This window comes from Leopardus geoffroyi, chromosome X, assembly GCF_018350155.1.
Source record: "Leopardus geoffroyi isolate Oge1 chromosome X, O.geoffroyi_Oge1_pat1.0, whole genome shotgun sequence".
NCBI classification, from domain to species: domain Eukaryota; kingdom Metazoa; phylum Chordata; class Mammalia; order Carnivora; family Felidae; genus Leopardus; species Leopardus geoffroyi.
The window spans coordinates 33,785,176-33,802,918 of NC_059343.1; the positions used below are offsets into that span (position 1 = coordinate 33,785,176).

Sequence of the window (17,743 nt, forward strand, 5' to 3'; positions counted from 1 at the left end):
AGAGCCTGACACGGGCTCGAACTCGTGGACCACAAGATCATGACCTGAGCTGGAGGTGGATACCTAACTGACTGAGCCACCCAGGCACCCCTGATGGTTCTCCTATTCTTTTCACAAAATTAAAAATTTTAAATATGAAAACTTTACTGCTCTGTGACATCCTGAAGGCTGCAAGAATCTAGAGAGAACAATTTCTGGCAGCAAAGTTTTTAACCTCAAAATTAAATCCACAGAAAGGTAAATTTCTATAATCCTGCAAGAAAATATCACGCTTCAGTGCATTTTTAAATTTTAAGTATAATTAAAAGTATTATGGATTATCTGGGTGCTCATTTTCTATAACAGTATTTTATAATATATGGCTGAATGACATTATTATTATATAATCAATATTTGTGTCCTTTAGAATAAGCTTCAGTCTCCTAATAAATTCTTTCTATAATCTTTGTAGAAACTATAGAAAATATATGACACATAAAGAATAAGTTGTATTTCTGCCTATAGAATACATTTTCAGATAATTTATAAAGATTAATTTAAAAGTTTAATTTCTAGAATAAATCTTTTTTTTTTTTTTTTTTTTGGACAGAAAGAGAGAGAGAGAGAGAGCATGTGCACAGGGCAGGGGCACAGGGAGGGGGAGAGGGAGAGAGGCTCCATGCCCAGCACAAAGCCAGATGAGGGGCTCACTCTCACGACTGGAAGATCATAACCTGAGCTGAAATCAAGAGCTGCACATTTAACTGACTGAGCCACCCAGGCTCTGCTAGAATAAATCTTTCCAAAAACATATGAAAATTCATTCTGTTAGCAGAAATTCAAAGAAATCTTAAACCCCAGAATTATTTCCAAAATTCAGAGTGGGGGTCTTGGAAAAAAAATTATTTCTAACCTGGAAAAAGGATCCCATCGGGGCACTGTAATTCTGGAAAACCATAGCTTAATAAGCATGACTGGGATTTAGACCACAAAGTTAAGGCAAAGTGATAGAAGGGAGGGAAATCTAAAGGTAAAATGTTGCTCAATCACCTTGCAACATTAAGCAGATCATCTGAGAATTGGATATTATTCAAAATTTGTCTAGAATGCTAACTTTGGGTTACTTGACGATTAAGTGGTAACTTCAGAAACTGTTCATTTCTTTTTGACCAAAAAAAACCCATAATAATTCACTGACTGTATTACCTGTGTACTACTCGTCATAAAGAAATCTGATGCTGAACAAATTTAGGGGCAGCAATTTAGTAAGTGTATTATCAAGAAGTACATATATTTCACCGGATTGACTAGGATCCTGAAAAGTGACATGTCATACCAAATACGAAATTCAAAAGCCAAAAGTGACATTGCGTTTAAGGCTCTAACTTTCTTTTATCATCTAGAATTTAAAACTTAACATTTTTTTGATGAATTACTATAACAGAACATAAAAATCACAAAGAAATTACAAACTTCTACATTGTGAATATCACAAAGAAAAGAATCATCAATGACATGTAGAAAATAGCATGAACAGGGAAAAGAAAATGTTTCAGGAAAAATAATGTCAATTTTATTATTTTTTTTTTTGTTTAAAAAAAATTTTTTTTAATGTTTTTTATTTATTTTTGAGACAGAGAGAGACAGCATGAACGGGGGAGGGGCAGAGAGAGAGGGAGACACAGAATCGGAAGCAGGTTCCAGGCTCTGAGCCATCAGCCCAGAGCGCGACGCGGGGCTTGAACTCACAGACCGCGAGATCGTGACCTGAGCTGAAGTCGGACGCTTAACCGACTGAGCCACCCAGGCGCCCCCAATAACGTCAATTTTAGATAAATATGGAATATATATACACACACGCGTGGGCGAGGAAAACGGTCCTTGAAAATAAGCTAAAACAATGTTATCTGCTGCCGTTAAAGGTGTTAAGATCATGAAAATGTCCACTATTCAAACAAAAGATTCAAAACAATTCAAAAAGATTCATTTTTTTCTACTTACAAATTTCTTCCACAGGCCAGGAATGTGTGTTAACGATGGAAATCAAAGGTGGGGATCTTAGTAAAAACCAGATGCAAGGCCAGCCTATGTGAGGTATCTCAGATGGTCAAGCTCATAGAAGCAGAGACCAGAATGGTGGTTGCCAGGGTTGGGAGGGGGAAAGGGTTGCAGCTTATCAATGGGTACAAAGTTTCAGTTGCGCAAGATAAGTTCTAGAGATCTGCTGTGCAACACTGTGTCTAGAGATAACGATACTGTATTACAGACTTAAAAATCTGTGAAGAGGGTGGATCAGGTGTGAAGCTTTCTCATCACAATAAAAGAAAATGAACGTAAATGTTTTTTTCATTAGCCAGCACAGAAAGTTGGGAACGCAGCAGCGAGTTCCACACGTACCTGTGAGAACCACCGTGTGCCCTCCACCACAAGCTACCTGGACCACCTTCTCGGGAATTCCAGGCACCGGCTGGGGCATCCTGTGGTTGCAAAGCAGCTGATTGGGAAGACCTAACTTCCCACTCTCTGGTTCTCCAAACGTGTACAGTTCTCCCTCCGCTATTGAAGGAAAAGAACAGTAGTCAATGATGACAGACCTACGGACAAAATACTGGTCTTTGAGGTACACGTTCTCACGTTCAACCAAAAATGCATTCAATGACAACTGGATAAATTTAACCTTTTTTGAGATATTTTTACTGCATGGTAAGGAAATAAAGCTAAGGTTTTCTTTTCCCCTTGATTATTCTAACCCAAAATGTTCATGAATTCACAACCATCACTACTAATGAACTAGAAAACGATTTTAGCTCTTTCATAAGACATAGAGAAGACCATCTTACTTCCACTTACTTTTAGTAAAGCAAAACAACTAGACATTAAGCCCACATAGGGACATGGATTTTGTCTTGTCCATTTTGGTATTCCAAGAACCTAGCAGTGTCCAGTATATGAAATATTTAATGAATACTTGTTAAATGTTTTATGAAATTTGTTTTAAAAAACTCATTTATGTGTGAAGTAAATATGCTGAGTAAGCCTTAAGATAGCAGATTTTACTCAAGTAGATGGCACTTCCTCCAGAAAGATTCTCTTATCAAGGAACTCTTGATGTTTAGTCACTGTCTTGTCCGTACTAATAGTCTTGACTTGCTTCTGCTATATTTATCACACTATGACTATGAGCTTCTTGAAGGCAGGTACATTTTTTTTACCCATTTCTGTAAATGGATAATAAGTGAATTCTATAAGGCGGGAACTTAAAAATCTTTGTAGATATATAATGTAATCTGACACAGAACATATCACCGCTGGTGTGAGCAAAGAGGGAACACGGTACATCTGATTGCTTATCACTTGCATGTCTCCAAGAGAACCACGATTGACTACGGACCAACCCCGGGGAACGTGGCCCTTGGAGTATTCTTTGTTAGTGCTTGACATTTTTGTTTTGTATACCTGAGGCAGCGATTTATGCCAGCGTGGGTCCTTAGGGCACCTGGTTTCATTGTCGAGGGATCTGAGTTTCAGTTGCTGTGACTACTTGCCAGCAGGTTATACCTACACTGCCAGCCCCCCACAAAGAAGCCTCAGGCCCTGAGAATACAGTGGGCTTCTCTGGGCAGGGACATCACACACACATCCCTGTAGCTCACTGCCAAAGAGAAAGCACGTCCTGTGCAGCCTCAGAAGAGAAAGGACTAGGGAGCGTATGCTAGACTTCTCTGGAAGACAGGTATCTTTTTCCAGCTGTTCCTCCTCTGTATCCTTTGCTGTAATAAATATTAGCCGTGAGTATAACCTGCTATTGAAGCTTGAGAGTCCTTCTAGTAAATCAGAACTTAGGGAAGTTGTGGGACATGCCTGGTATGCACCACTTAAAACTTGATCAAATACTACAAAGATAAGTTGTACCAGTTTTCTGGACTGATCAGCATAGAAAATCAAGTAGCAAATGCTGGCATAGAAGTGTTCCATATGTCAGCTCCCTTCCTCTTTTCTCATGCCTCTTGCCTCTCACATGAAAGGAGTCACTAAGTCCAAATGAGTTTCTTTCCACTTCTGTCTATAAATTTCCTGCTGCTCCTCACATCTTAACACGGGTGAATTGTATGGTATGGGAGCTACGTGTCAATAAAGCTGGTTTTGTGTCTGTTGACTTAAAACAATTGTTTTTTCATTCCAGCCAGTTAACATACAGTGTTGTATTAGTTTCAGGTGTACTATATAGTGACTCAACACTTCCATACATCACCCAGTGCTCATCACGACAAGTGCACGCCTCAATCCCCTTCACCTATTTTACCCATCCCCACCCCCTCCACCTCCCCTCTGGTAACCAGCAGTTTGTTCTCTATAGTTAAGAGTCCGTTTCTCAATTTGTCTCTTTTTTTCCCCTTTGCTCATTTGTTTCTTAAATTCCACTCAATAAAGCTGTTTTTAAAAAGGCATAAATACAAACAAAACAAAAATGCTCAGTGTAATGCCTGCTGGTTATGACGAGCAATTCCCCTTGTTTTCCTACTGGCCAAAGCAGAGTTTGCTCATAACATTGAAATCTGGCACTTTTATTAAAATCTAAATATAAGACGATGCTTCTGCCTGGGGTTTTTGTTTGGACTGTTTTTCCATTTGTGTGCTCTTTTTGTTTGTCTCATAAAGTGAGCACAGACTAGAGCTACCCCACAAGCCCAGAAATTGCCAGTAAGTTGGTAGGTAGCATTGCCCCAAGGAACACAACTAATTGTTCATTCACTCCCTCCCTCATTCAGTGATATTTATTATTAGCTTGTTCGAGACACAAGCTGATATAGTGGTGAACAATGCCAGGTGAGTTGGGAGTTTGCCCTCTCTTGGTACCATGATGCTACCAAGTCATTGGTAGATCTGGAGCCACCGGGATGGGCCAATAAGCACTTTCTAAATCTGAATCTGATGTGCATGAAAAACGGAGTAAATGTATAAAACAAAGATTTAGAGATATGTAAGAGGGGCCACAAAACTACTTCCTCTAGGTGTTTTCGTGCTTAGAAAAACCTCTGATAAGATGGAAGGATCATACTTCAATACTCCTGGTGTAGGTGCAGATGAAAACATTTTAAATATTTCAACTGAGGCAGAAAGGGTTGCCAGGGAGCCCTGGAAAGGGAGAGACTGTGGATACTGAGCAAAGTCCCAGCAAAGGAAATCATATCCCATACTGAGCAATCTTCTTTTTTCATCTACTCTATATCCCTGCTCTCACAGTGAAAGCCTGGGACTCTCTTGCTGAAATAAAAGCAAATTGTCAGGACAAGAGTAGAGTAGGTCTAAGTATACAGGCAAATGCACCCAGGGGAAACCGGCCCATAGGTCTCATTTCCAACGCTAAGGAATCCAAGAAGTTTGAGAACCAAAGTTGAAAAGAGTTTCTAACATCTGCATTTTGTTTTTCTCACAGACCTAATATTCACTGAAAAGTTAGCCTGTCAGAGTGAGTTTGAAATTATAAACTCTCATCACTAAAATGGAGAAACACTGTGACCCAAAACAGGCCAAAATTATTTCATTAAATAGACGGCCATGGCCTCATTTCCACAGAACTGTAGAATGTTAGCTCATTTTATTATTGAGTAAACACTTAGAAATGGGAGAGACCATGATAAATCCAAAATGTCCTTTCTTACTTGTTACAAAAGCTGAATGGTAATATCCACAAGAGATCCAGGAAATAGGCTTCCCAACGGTCACTTGCTGAGGGACACACACATTAGTTACATCTTTTAAACCAATTTGCCCTTCAGAATTGTCACCCCACATAAAAAGCTCGCCATCCTCTATAAAGAAAACACAAGGAAGAAGGTTTTAAGAGGTAGCAATGCTATCAAGTCACTCTATTTCCAACACACCATTGATTTTTTAATTTAGAAAAACTACGTGTCTTGAGAGAAAATGCTAAGGTATTCACACCAGCTAGCTACTTAAGAGTTCAATTTCTATTATGAAATGCTTCTATGAGGTAAAGGACAGAGAATAATGTGATGCAAATCGTGTCCATATCTTGATCTCACTAGCAAAGACAGAGTGTTTTTCCCTACAAGAACCTTTTCCTAGTCTACCATCTCTAAACAGAAAATGGTTCCTCCTTCCAAGCAGTCTGCCTGCAACTGAATGACAGCATGACTGGCACTGGACATCTCCTGGGCAAGTCCTAGGTCAAAAGGGCCTGGAGGACCTTGCTCTTGAGAGCACTGTGAAAAATGAAGTTTTAAAGGAAGACAAAAATACATAGAAATATATTTCACTTTTTTAATATAATTTATACTTGAAAACATGTAAGACAGCTCCAGAGAATTCAGACATACAGCATCTCCGAAACACATTAGCTTATGTTCTTTCTGACAAGGGTTTCGATGGAAGAAAAAGTTAAGCTGGGTATGATACTTTAGAAAGGAAATTATCAAGACCTATGTCTGTTCATTAAATTGAAAATTTTTTAAATCTCTGAAGTGGTGTAATAATGAGGCAAATAAAAGGAAAACTGAGAACAAGAACCAAAAGAAGGACGTCAAATTGCTAAGTGGACGGCAGACAGAGACGGAGGCGTGGGGCTGCGGCTCTGAGCCTGGCCTTCCTGACAGCCAGGAGCCGGGCGGGAAGTCACCGGCTCTGCCGACAGGAACCCACAAGCCCGCCGGCAGCTCCCTCACAGGCACCAGGGAGAGCTTGGCTCCAATTTTGAAGACATTTCTCAGATGGGCTTCTGAGAGGGAGGCCAGAGAGATACAATGACTGTTACAGACTGTATTTTAGTAACATACATCCCATAGATTTCCATGTTTCTGATAGCAACTTCATTAAGCTGCAAATAAAACTTTCACTATACAATGAAGATAGTATTTAAGAACATCTAAAGGAGTAGATGGACGGCACAGCAGCTAAGTGTTGACGTCTGACTCTAAGCACAAAACTGTAATATATGTCATGACTCAAAGTTCGATTTTAAATGTCTTCCGAAAACATAGTTAATGAAAGAAAACTAAATAGCAATGCTGTTGTCAGTTTACTGAGTTGGTAAAACCTGGTCTAAAGGAAAGGGATGGATCCCAGCTTGAAATGGAACAAAGTCTCACCAGTTAGCGCAGCTGAAGTGTTCGATCCAGCAGAGAGCTGTTTAATCTTATACTGGGAAGTAAAAAAACTAATTAGATGAAAAGTGTTTCTCTCTTCGGTGTCACCAAGTCCCAGCTGTCCTTCATTATTTCCTCCAGCTGCATACACTTTGCCTCCTTCTGCACACGGAAAAGAAAACATCAGTATACCAGAGTCACCATCTTTACAAGATGGGCCAGTTACCAGATATTTCTTCTGTTAACAGTGAAGAAAGATGAAAGCTGACATTATCCTACAATTTGCTGAACTTCAATTCATTGTCAAAAACGAAGCAAAACAAGCAGGGTTACATATTTTTGTGAGATTTCCTAAATCAGTCTAGAGCTTAAGTAGCAACTGAAATGCACAGAATGTGAGGAATATATTTCCTTGCTAATGCAGCAGTTTATTAATTCAGAGCAAAAAAGGGGAAAGTAATTTCCAAATTTGTTTATAATCCAAATCTAACTATTTTAAAAGAGATGTGGTTCATTAATTTTAACTTCCATGCCCATTAAAGTTAAGATATAATATGTAACAAGTAAAATGAGGCAAATCCACAAAGAATATAATTAGAAACATGAAAACTCTATGTTGTGTAATTATTTTAATTTTCAAGCTAAATAGGAAGGCAGTATAGTATTGTGTTTAGGACAAAGGACTGGAGAGCCAGATTTCCTGGGTATAAATGCCAGCTTGCCACTTACCAGCTGTGTGACCTAGGGCAAGCTATACTTAACCTCTCAGTGGCTCATTTTCCTCCTCTGTAAAATGGGGATAAAAATGCTGCCTACATCACAGAGTTGTTATAAAGATTAAATTAGCTGACATAAAATTCTTAGAACAGCACTTGGCTCATTGTAAGTACTATATAAATGTTTACTTCATTAATTATGAAGTATATCATGCCTAGATAATAAAAATTGCCAGTAAGCTCTAAGGTAGATTTTAAAAAAACATACATGCATTAAAAATTAGTCATAAAAATGCACATGAAATTAAATTATAGGGGAAACTGAGGGCAAAATCAGCCTGAATCAGTAAAAATTTAAAGAATTTTAGGAAAAAAATGAAACCCAACTGAGGAAGCAAGACTAGCTTTCAAATGGAACATACTAGAAGGCCAAGTGGAATAGGACCACACAATTTAACACATATGGCATGAACAAGAGCTGGTGGAATGCTAAAGCAGTTCAGAGAGCTGCATGAGTCAAAGTTGAATAGCCACAGAAACTTCCATGGAAGAAGACTTATACTGATCTTAAACGGTAAGAACCTGAATAAGAGAAGGACATTTCAGCAAGGAAAAAGTATGAATGAGGGCACAGAGCCCAGGAGAAGCTGGAGGCAGTGAGAATAACCTGAACACGGAAGGGAGGTAGGAAAGGAGGCTCGGTGATCGGTGCCTGGGTTTCCATTTGTTCCTGCAGCATTTGTTTGAAAAGATGACTTTCTCCCCCATTGGATTATCCTGGCACCTTTGTGAAACGTTACTTGGGCATACGCGCGTGGGTCTACTTCTGGACTGTTTTGTTCTGTGAATCTTTGTCCCTATTTTTGCAAATGGCCCACTGTCTTGATTACTTTGGCTTTACGGGTCTTGAAATCAGTAGTGCTAGTCTTCCAATTCTGTTCTTTTCTAAACTCTTTTGGCTATTCTAGGTCCTGTGCTTTTCCATATAAACTTTAAAATTACCTTGTCAGTTTCTACACACACACACACAGTTTGGATTTTGATTGGAATTGTGCTCACATTAATAGCCTTTCAGGGGCAGCTTCCACTAACCCTCAGAAAAGAGGGAAAGGCAAGACCAGGAGCAAGTGGCCCTTGAGGTGCGCACACAGGTAAGGAGATCTGCCCCTTGACATAATCCAAGAAAAGAGGATTTTCTTCAGCCATTTAACATTGAAATACATATTTTCAAAGGCAAACAAGTATATCAACCATTTACATTTTTAAAAATCCTAACCTTACTGTTGCCAAGGTACCATTTCTATTAATTTTACAAAGTCACAAATGTTACTGCAGTGCGACCTCAGTCCTCAGATAGGGCAGGAAGTCGTACAGATTGAATACTACACCTGTTGAGACTAGGGTGTGGTTCCTTCCACAGGCAGCGAATTTCACTTTTTCAGGTTTTAAAGCTAAAAATAGAAAAAGATAGGACAATTAAACTATTTTATGGTTATGAGAATGATAAATAACCCAGGTCCAAGGGTAACTAAGCAGTAGAAGTCAGATTTAAACCCAGGCCTGTCGGACTCCCGAGGTGATTTTGACGAATGAACCGAAAGTTTTCAGAACTGGCCGTGCATCAGAATAACCAGCTGAGCTTTGAGAATGCAGATAGCTCAGCCCCGCCCCTGGAGAATCTGCACCAGTAGGTCTGAGGTAGGGCCTAGGCATCTACATATTTTTCAAAACAGGTAATTAATAAGTACTGAGATCCACTGCGCTGTTATGATGCCTCCCACCAACCTCATCTATTCCCTCATCTGCTATCACCATCAGCAAGGTCGCCTTCTACCTCACACAAGGAGATGCTACAAGTCCCATGTTCATAGGCATACACCTATGTTAAAGTTCTTCACTCATTCATTTACATATTCAAAAAAATTTACAGAATATCCCTCTAAGTGCTTAGCATAGGGGCTGCAAAGATCACTAGGACAGAGCCTCTGGTGTCAAGGATCTCAGAGTCTAGACAATGCTGTCACCTCATGTATTAGATATTTGAGAGTAAAGATCATAAGGACTGTGAATAAACCCAGGGTTTAGGAGACTGTGCTCCATAAACACTTTTTGACCAAGTGGAATACTGTGAGAGCTCCATAACAACTTCCATGAATAGCATGGATATGCTAAATTACACTGCAATTTGGAGCTGAAATTAAAAATTTGGCTACGAAGATAAAGAATACTGCTGGTGTCACATTTCAAGGAATCTCCATCACCACTCACGCTTAGCTGATGTCCACAGGTTATAGCCAAACAGAAGTTTCGCACATAATGCCAAGAAAGCTTTGTAAAGGTATTATACGCCCCACGTTTTTGAGGACAGTCCTTATTTAAAATAGTTTGTCCTGTTCTTGTAAGGACACCAGTATTAACCAACCCCTAGTCCCAATGTCTCACTCAGTACATCTACTCACTATATACCGCAGGGTAAAGCAGAACTTCTAAAACCAGCAATCACATAAAACCATGATGTCCACAACTTGTAACAAATGAGACAGAGCTCAAAATTCTAATATATTGTATCGGTTGTTCTTTGTATATATAATAACAGTAATATTTAAGTAGGTTTACAAACAGGCAAAATAAAAGGATATTCAAGGGCAATACTGAAGAATCATCACTTCCCTTGTGGTCTTTGGGCTTAAAATCAATGTGATGTTTAGACCCTAACATATAAAAGTAGTTCCGAATATCACATAAAAAATAAAGTTAAACACCAATAACAGCCAAGTAAATACTAGAGAATAAAAGAACTAAAGGTTTTTATTTTTAATATGATATTAAAGAACATTACAATCAGCATAAAAGTACTGTATGCAGTTTAAGTATTTCAAGCAATAAAGAAGAAAAGACCCCAAACCTTTGACACACGTTGGCTTGCCAACAGTTGACTTCGATCCTAATCCTAACTGGCCCCAGTTGTTACTGCCAAACATGTAAAGTTTATTATTTCCTGGTGGGAGGGAAAGAAAAAGACACAAGAAAGTGAAACATTTTCAACATAAAGTGATGAGAGATGAAGTCATCACAAAGCAATAAAAAAAGCTATACTTAAGAGTTGTATTGCTTTTCCATATTGAAACCGGTTACCTTGCCCAGGTTAAAGTGAATTATTTTAACTGTCCATCTACAGATTCTGTTAGGTGTAAAAAGTGTCTAAGATTATACAGTAATCACTTTTGATTATATAGATACAGTAAAATAAATATATTCCAAGAAAGTAGTGTGCATAGAAAATCATAATTAAATATACTCAGGGAATTTAAAATTGAAAACACTCTCTTGATGAATCAAATTGTCAAGAATTCTCTGGTAAAAGAAAGAAAAATCACATTTCTGGTAAAGCAGAGTCTATATCCAAGATGTTTCAAACACAGCACATCTCTAAGATTCAGGATGCTCTAAGCCTTACTATCCTCTTTTAGGATTTCAATACTAACCTGTAACAACTGCAGTATGTTCATCTCCACAGGAAAGAACTGTAGGTATATCATTTTTAAACCAGAATTTGCTGGGAGTGTTTTCGGCAAATCTAGTTTTTCCAAAAGTAAACACAGCACCTGAATCTGCAAAAACATACGACAGTTTCTATTTTACAACTTTCACTCTGCGGCCTGTTATTAAAAGACATTTTCAGTAATTTGTCTATACCAATTCCCTGTCTCCTGTCCGCTTTGCTTCCACTCCAGCACTGTTTATGCTCTCTTTCTACCTTACTTCAGTCTTATTCCTCAGACTTGATTCGACTTTTATTTATGAAATCTGCTAAATTGTATATGTATTATTCATTTACGGGTGTAAAGTAAAATAAATAAATAAATAAATAAGGCAGTCATCCGTTACTAAAAGTCCTGTTGTCCCCAGGTGGACCATCTGCTCTCTGGAATGAGCTGATACAACCCCTGCTGTTAACCCTGGTTAACACCTCATGGTCCAGCCCCTCAGTGAAGGCTTTTCTCCACACGTGGGAACAGGACAGTATTGTTTCATCATCAGCATCCTGTCAATACAGTACGTTGAGATTTAACACTCTCAATGAATGAACACTACCTGATCTGTGTAGTATTCACAAACGACTTTGGTTCAGTACCATTTTGGAGAGAGACCAAAAATCTCTACTAGTTCCCAATAACCATTTAAACACATACACACACACCCAGATAGGCCAGATCCAGATTCTGAGGAAATCTCAAGAACAATCACACAGAAAGAAACTAATGGGTACCAAAAAGTAAAACATAGCAAACATAAGTATTAATAATAAATAATAATATATGAAAGACTAGGCACTATAAGAAATCTTTTGAGAACTGTGAGGCGTGTCAGTTCAAACTGATAATTGAGATGTGAGAGGCCAGGTTCTAGAACAGGCTCCGGGTTTTCCTAGAATGAATAATTTTAACTGTTTTGTCCTATTCTGGCCTTCCAGATAGCCGCCCTGATCCCCTCACCACAAGACAGGGTTTGGTGGGCTGTGCTCTGTCCACTGGTTTTTACTGTGAAATGGTATTGTCATTTTGCTTACTTTCTAGTATCTCTCACTAGGCTGTGAAGTCCAGGAGGTCGGAAATCTAATCATGTCAGAACCAAGAGCATGGCAGAAAACACAATACATATTTATTTATTTCAGTGAATACTTGATTCTGCTGTAATTCAGTGTTATTTTAAACTCTTGTTCTTGAGCCATTAGTGGGTCAGAAAATCAATTTAGTAGGTCACGATTAGCTTTTTTTTTTTTTTTTTTCAACGTTTATTTATTTTTGGGACAGAGAGAGACAGAGCATGAACGGGGGAGGGGCAGAGAGAGAGGGAGACACAGAATCGGAAACAGGCTCCAGGCTCCGAGCCATCAGCCCAGAGCCTGACGCGGGGCTCGAACTCATGGACCGCGAGATCGTGACCTGGCTGAAGTCAGACGCTTAACCGACTGCGCCACCCAGGCGCCCCACGATTAGCATTTTTAAAGGGATGTACTATAGAAAAGATCCGAATGCAGACCAAGTGCTTAGAATAAGCACTACTTCATGAAACGTCTGTTTCTGCTACACTATACATATGGTACAGGGTCACAAAGTCAAACGTTATTTCTGGAACTGAGGGAAATAGTCTTCACCGAGCACTCGCTAACAGCTTTTATACCCCACACCCGACCCCCTGGTCACCCACTCTTTACTGCATTCAATACACAACTGCGTCCTGGAGACCTCGAAGGAGGTACTTTGGGAAGTTTATTGGGAGGTAAAAACCGCCCCTGCCTTCGAGAAACTCATCGAAAGCTTCTTCTAAAAGAAAGAAGAAACACAAATACCGCTTCCCCGTGCTCCCCCCTTCCTTTCTGCTCCTCTCAGTCTTGCGCCCGGGCACGGCCTGAGCTCAGGACCCAGTCCCGCGGCCGCCGCCCGGGCCTTTCCCCCAACGGGGCGGCCCGGAGGCGGGGCCTGGCCGCCCGCCCGCCCGCGGACCCTCCCTCCCGGCCCGCCGCCACCACCGCGGACGCGACTCACCGGGTACCACCTCCTCGGATTCCCCCATGCCGAAGGCGGTGCGGGAAGCCTGTGCCCGAACCGGGAAGGTGGCGGGGGCGACTCCACGGGGTCTATGGCAGCTTCTCAGCCCCGACGCGGGCTGCGGAAGCCCCCCGGGTCCCCATAGCGACACCCCGGACATCGGCAACTGCCGCGTTCCCGGAAGTCAACAAACAGCCGCTAGGGGCAACGGAGGCGGAACGTTGGGGCGGGAGGCGGGGGCGGCCGTTGGGGAAGGGGGGCGGAGGCCTGGCGCCGGGCGCCCGGCGCGGCGCAGGCGCAGGCGCAAACGCTGCGGGCGGGGCGGTAGAGGCCGCGCGCCCTCTGGTGGCCAGGAGGGGAGGGGCGGCCACGCCGTTCAGTGAGGATGTGGAGATCCAGGCCCTGCGGGGTCCTCCTAAGGGTAGTGACAGACGTCACGAATATCACCTGCTGTCTCACTCAGGCTGTGTGACACAGGCAAACGTCGACACACAAATGTAATAATACTAGTAATAAGTGACCATCTATAACTGTAAATGAAATAGGCACTATGTTAAATATCCACAAAAGGCATTTGTATCCCCAGCATATAAATCGAGACCTTGCATATACTAGATGCTCATTAAATCTTTATTGAATTAATGAGCCCTACTGCTGTCCTGTAAGATAGTTAATGTTACTCCCTTTTATGGATGTGGAGGTCATACAATAGGGGAGAGCTGGGGTCTAGCTTAGCCTGCCCAGCCTGTCCTTTGAGTGTTCCCTTCTGTCCTCCCACAGAAGATGGCTGAGGTGTGCAATCTGCTACTGACAGAAAATCCACAAAGAGATTCGCCAACAGCAGCACATCATTGCTTTAGAATTCATCCAGAAATGTTGTATTTTCCTACTAACTTTAGTTTCCCATTCATCATAAAACAAAGAGGCACAAAGCCATCCTCCAGGAGGAGTAAATGTATGCACATGTGGTAGTTGTGGCCACGGACTCTAGAAATAAACAAAGCTGGATTCAGAGATCTTGTGTGTACTAGAGCATGTTATTGGCTTTCTCAGGGAGTCTGATTAAAATGGGAAGGAGAGCTTAAACTATGCAATACACAAACAATCAAGCGGGAGTTACCAAGAAAGTGTTTAAGGGGGAGCATTGACCTGGTGTGAGAGGTTAAGAAATGCTTCTCTAAAGAAACATCATTAAATCTAAGAACTGAAGAAGGAGAAGCAGGGAGAGGTGAGACAGCTCTGGGAAGAAAGTAAATTGTGGGCAAGGACTCATAAAAAGTGTAGCCCTTTCTAGGAGCTCAAAGAGATAACACTGGCTCATGGCAAAGTGGCAGGGTCTTGGGCCTGTTAAGGATCTGAGATTTTATCCTAAGGACAATGGGAAGCCACTGAGGGATTTTAAGCAGTGGAGTGACAGGGTCAGCCATGTGTATTCCTGGGATCACTCTACCTGGCTGATCTGTGGGGAGTAAATTGGAGCAAGGAGGAGGGTTCAGAGGCTAGTGCAGATAACAGTCACCATGGCTTGGCATATGGTGTTCTGACAAATTTGGAGCAGGCAGATTTGAAAATATCTTAGGAGGCAGAACCAACAGGGAATGGTGTCTGACTACTGACTCTTAAGCAGTGCAGGGCTACCAAATAGCTCTTACAACAACAGCAAAGGGCCCTAAATTATTTTGGGAAAAGGTTAATATTCTTTATGAAAGCATCATAATAGTCACTATGGGAAAATAAAAATTTCTAAACACTTACTTTAGTTATGATATGCTTTAGTTGTTTGTTTGTTTTTTTTAATTTCAAAAAGAGAAAGCACATTTTGCTGCCTGAGCATTCCAGAAGGTATTGATGTAGCTCTACTCCAGGGTTTCCAACATAAGCAAATAGGGGAAGGGTGGTGCCATTCACCAAGATGGGGAACACTGAGGAAAGAAAAGGAAGGGTGGAGTAAAGTAGGTGGGGCGGAGGGAACCGTATGGTTCAGCCTTGAGCACACTAAGGCATCCATCCAACTGGAGGTGCCGAGCTGAGCAGCCAATTGGCAAGTAGGAGTCCCAGATAGAGGCACATATTTGGGGGTGCCTGGGTCTAGGAAGCCTTGGGAAAGACTTCTAGGTGAAAGACTGGCTGTAAAAGTGACTATAAAAGACTGGCTATATGGTGACTATAGAAGGAAAGAAAAGAGAGGCTAGGATGAGTTCTGATGAAGGCCAATATTTAATGGCCCAGCAAGAGACGATGAAGCTAAAAAAGAGAGAGAAACCACGGAGGGAGAGCTGGACAGAATAGGGTTTCAACAGGAGGGGTGTGGTCAGTTGTCACGTGACGCTCAGAAATGAGGTAAGGTGAAAGCTGCCCACTGAATTTCGCAATGCAGGGATCACCAGTAGTGCTGAAAAGAGGTGTTTGGTAGAGTGATGGAGGAAGAAATAATGCTGGAGTTGAGAGTGGGAGAAGCTGAAAGAAACAAGTGAAGGTGAACACTTTAGACACAGGAGATTGAGATGGAATAGGAGGGGACAGGAGATAGTATTTGGAGGAGGAGGAAGGGGGGTAGATGGAGGGATTCTGATAAGTTTGGGGAGACTTGAGAATACTGAGGGGCAAACAGAATAGGACAGAAAACACAGGTTCAAGAGAGTGAAAGAATAACCAATAATATAAGGAAGAGATAGCATCCAGATCTCACGTGGAGGGACTAGTCTTAGCTAGAAGGAGAGACAGTACGTTTAGCATAACAAGAGGAAAGGAAGAAAGCCTCCTTGTACAATATACCACTGATATGTACATACATACACACACACGTATAGTACATTATATCTATATAAAACTGATACATATAGTATAGGTACATATCACATATGTCATATAATATATGATAATACTATTTTCTATCTCTGAAGGTTATTGTGAGATACTAGATAATGCACATAGAACTTATACTATGGTGCCTGGACTAGAAAGTAACACTCAGCAATGTTAGCTGTTATTAATAAGGCAGAGTCATCTATGCTCCCTGTATCAGCATAACCCAGGCTATGCTGCATTATAAGAAACACTCAAATCTCAGTGGCTTAACACAAACAACAATGTTTTTTCCTCACTCATGCTACATGTCCAACGTGGCTCACTGGGAGGATCCTCTTTCACTGATCACTCAGGGGCCAGGACAAGTGACGGAGGTTCAACAACCTAACAAAGGCACCATTGTGACTCCTGACCTCTTTGGTTGCCATAGCAGGTCAAGAGAGAGAGGAAGCAGGAAATGAAATGTTTCAGGCAACAGGTGACACGTTTGGGCTTCTTACAACCCATTGGCCTGATCCCATGAGCTGTGCCCCTGGGAACTGCAGGCAGGCGGGGAAATGTGGGAGCACCTGAGACATTCAGGGAGTGGTAAATATCTCTGCCACATCCCTATAGGCCGATGGTTTCTGTGGAATCACCTCCCTCGTGTTGGAGAAGGCAGGGAGTTCTAAGGTATAACTTTCTGACTCTTGGCTACAGTCCCGTGTTCTTTTCAGTGCCCCTTCCTAGGTGGCTAGCCTCAGGAAATCACGTAGGTATACGGGAGTCATCGCACGTCTGACAATATGCACAACTCTTGGATTTCCCCTATTAATTTTAGTTGTTTTTCATTTGTGGAGCATTTTGTGTCAACTGAAAAGTAGAGGCATGTACAAACAAGGAAGACAGTTGACGGATCGCGCTTCCTCGCCGAACCAGTTCCTTTCTTGGGGGCACTCAATGAAACTTCCAAGGCTTGCGTTTTGAGTTGTATAACAATGTAGCTGCCACCACTGTTTCTTTCTTTGGACTCAGATAAACAGGTGTATCTCCACTTTGAAAACCCCACTCTGAAATCCTATAAACATCCACATTTACAAATCAGATTCTAATAGCTTCTTTGTTGAAATTTTGTGGTGCAGCTCCAGGATATATTAACTGAGGACATTTGGGTCCAAAGCCAGGGAATTTGATTTATAGAAAAGCAGCAGAAGGCAGGTGGGGACGACTATCCTATTACTCAGGGAAGAAAATTTACACTTTTCTTAATCATTTAATCTGCTATTTTAAAATCTTTAATGCACATACAAATCATCCAGTAGTCTTGTTAAAATGCAGTTTCTGATTTAGCAGATTGTGGGTGGGCCTCAGGAATCTGCAATTTTAACAAATTCCCAGCTAATGCTGACGCTCCTGGTCCATGGATCACACTTTATGTAGCAAGAGTTTAACTCATAAGCATAAGAAGTAGTTTATGGAAGCAATAAATGAACAGGCTGGTAAATGTGATTATAGACAATTTGTTGGATAAAGGATCTAGTATTCAGAGTATGTACAGAATACCAATGAAGCAGTAAGAAAAAGACAAAAATATAAGAAATAT

The 17,743-nt window shown here is 41.1% G+C and overlaps 1 protein-coding gene across 10 annotated transcripts in view; it reads right to left on the reverse strand.

Moving 5' to 3' along the window:
- Window positions 1–16,542, reverse strand: part of RPGR (retinitis pigmentosa GTPase regulator) — an 86,020-nt gene extending 69,478 nt beyond the window's left edge. For 6 of the 10 annotated variants that reach the window (XM_045471725.1, XM_045471727.1, XM_045471726.1 and 3 more), the window contains exons 1-7: window positions 13,351–13,596; window positions 11,287–11,412; window positions 10,707–10,799; window positions 9,190–9,252; window positions 7,089–7,247; window positions 5,643–5,792; window positions 2,377–2,535 (exon numbers count right to left, since the gene is read on the reverse strand). In XM_045471725.1, the coding sequence (XP_045327681.1) occupies window positions 2,377–2,535; window positions 5,643–5,792; window positions 7,089–7,247; window positions 9,190–9,252; window positions 10,707–10,799; window positions 11,287–11,412; window positions 13,351–13,513 (913 nt within the window). In that variant the 5' untranslated portion in view covers window positions 13,514–13,596. Of the gene's footprint in view, window positions 1–2,376; window positions 2,536–5,642; window positions 5,793–7,088; window positions 7,248–9,189; window positions 9,253–10,706; window positions 10,800–11,286; window positions 11,413–13,154; window positions 13,234–13,350; window positions 13,610–16,457 lie in introns of those variants that run through there. The other 4 variants (XM_045471719.1, XM_045471721.1, XM_045471718.1 and 1 more) reach the window with 4 other exon arrangements.
- Window positions 16,543–17,743: the final 1,201 nt, after the last annotated feature.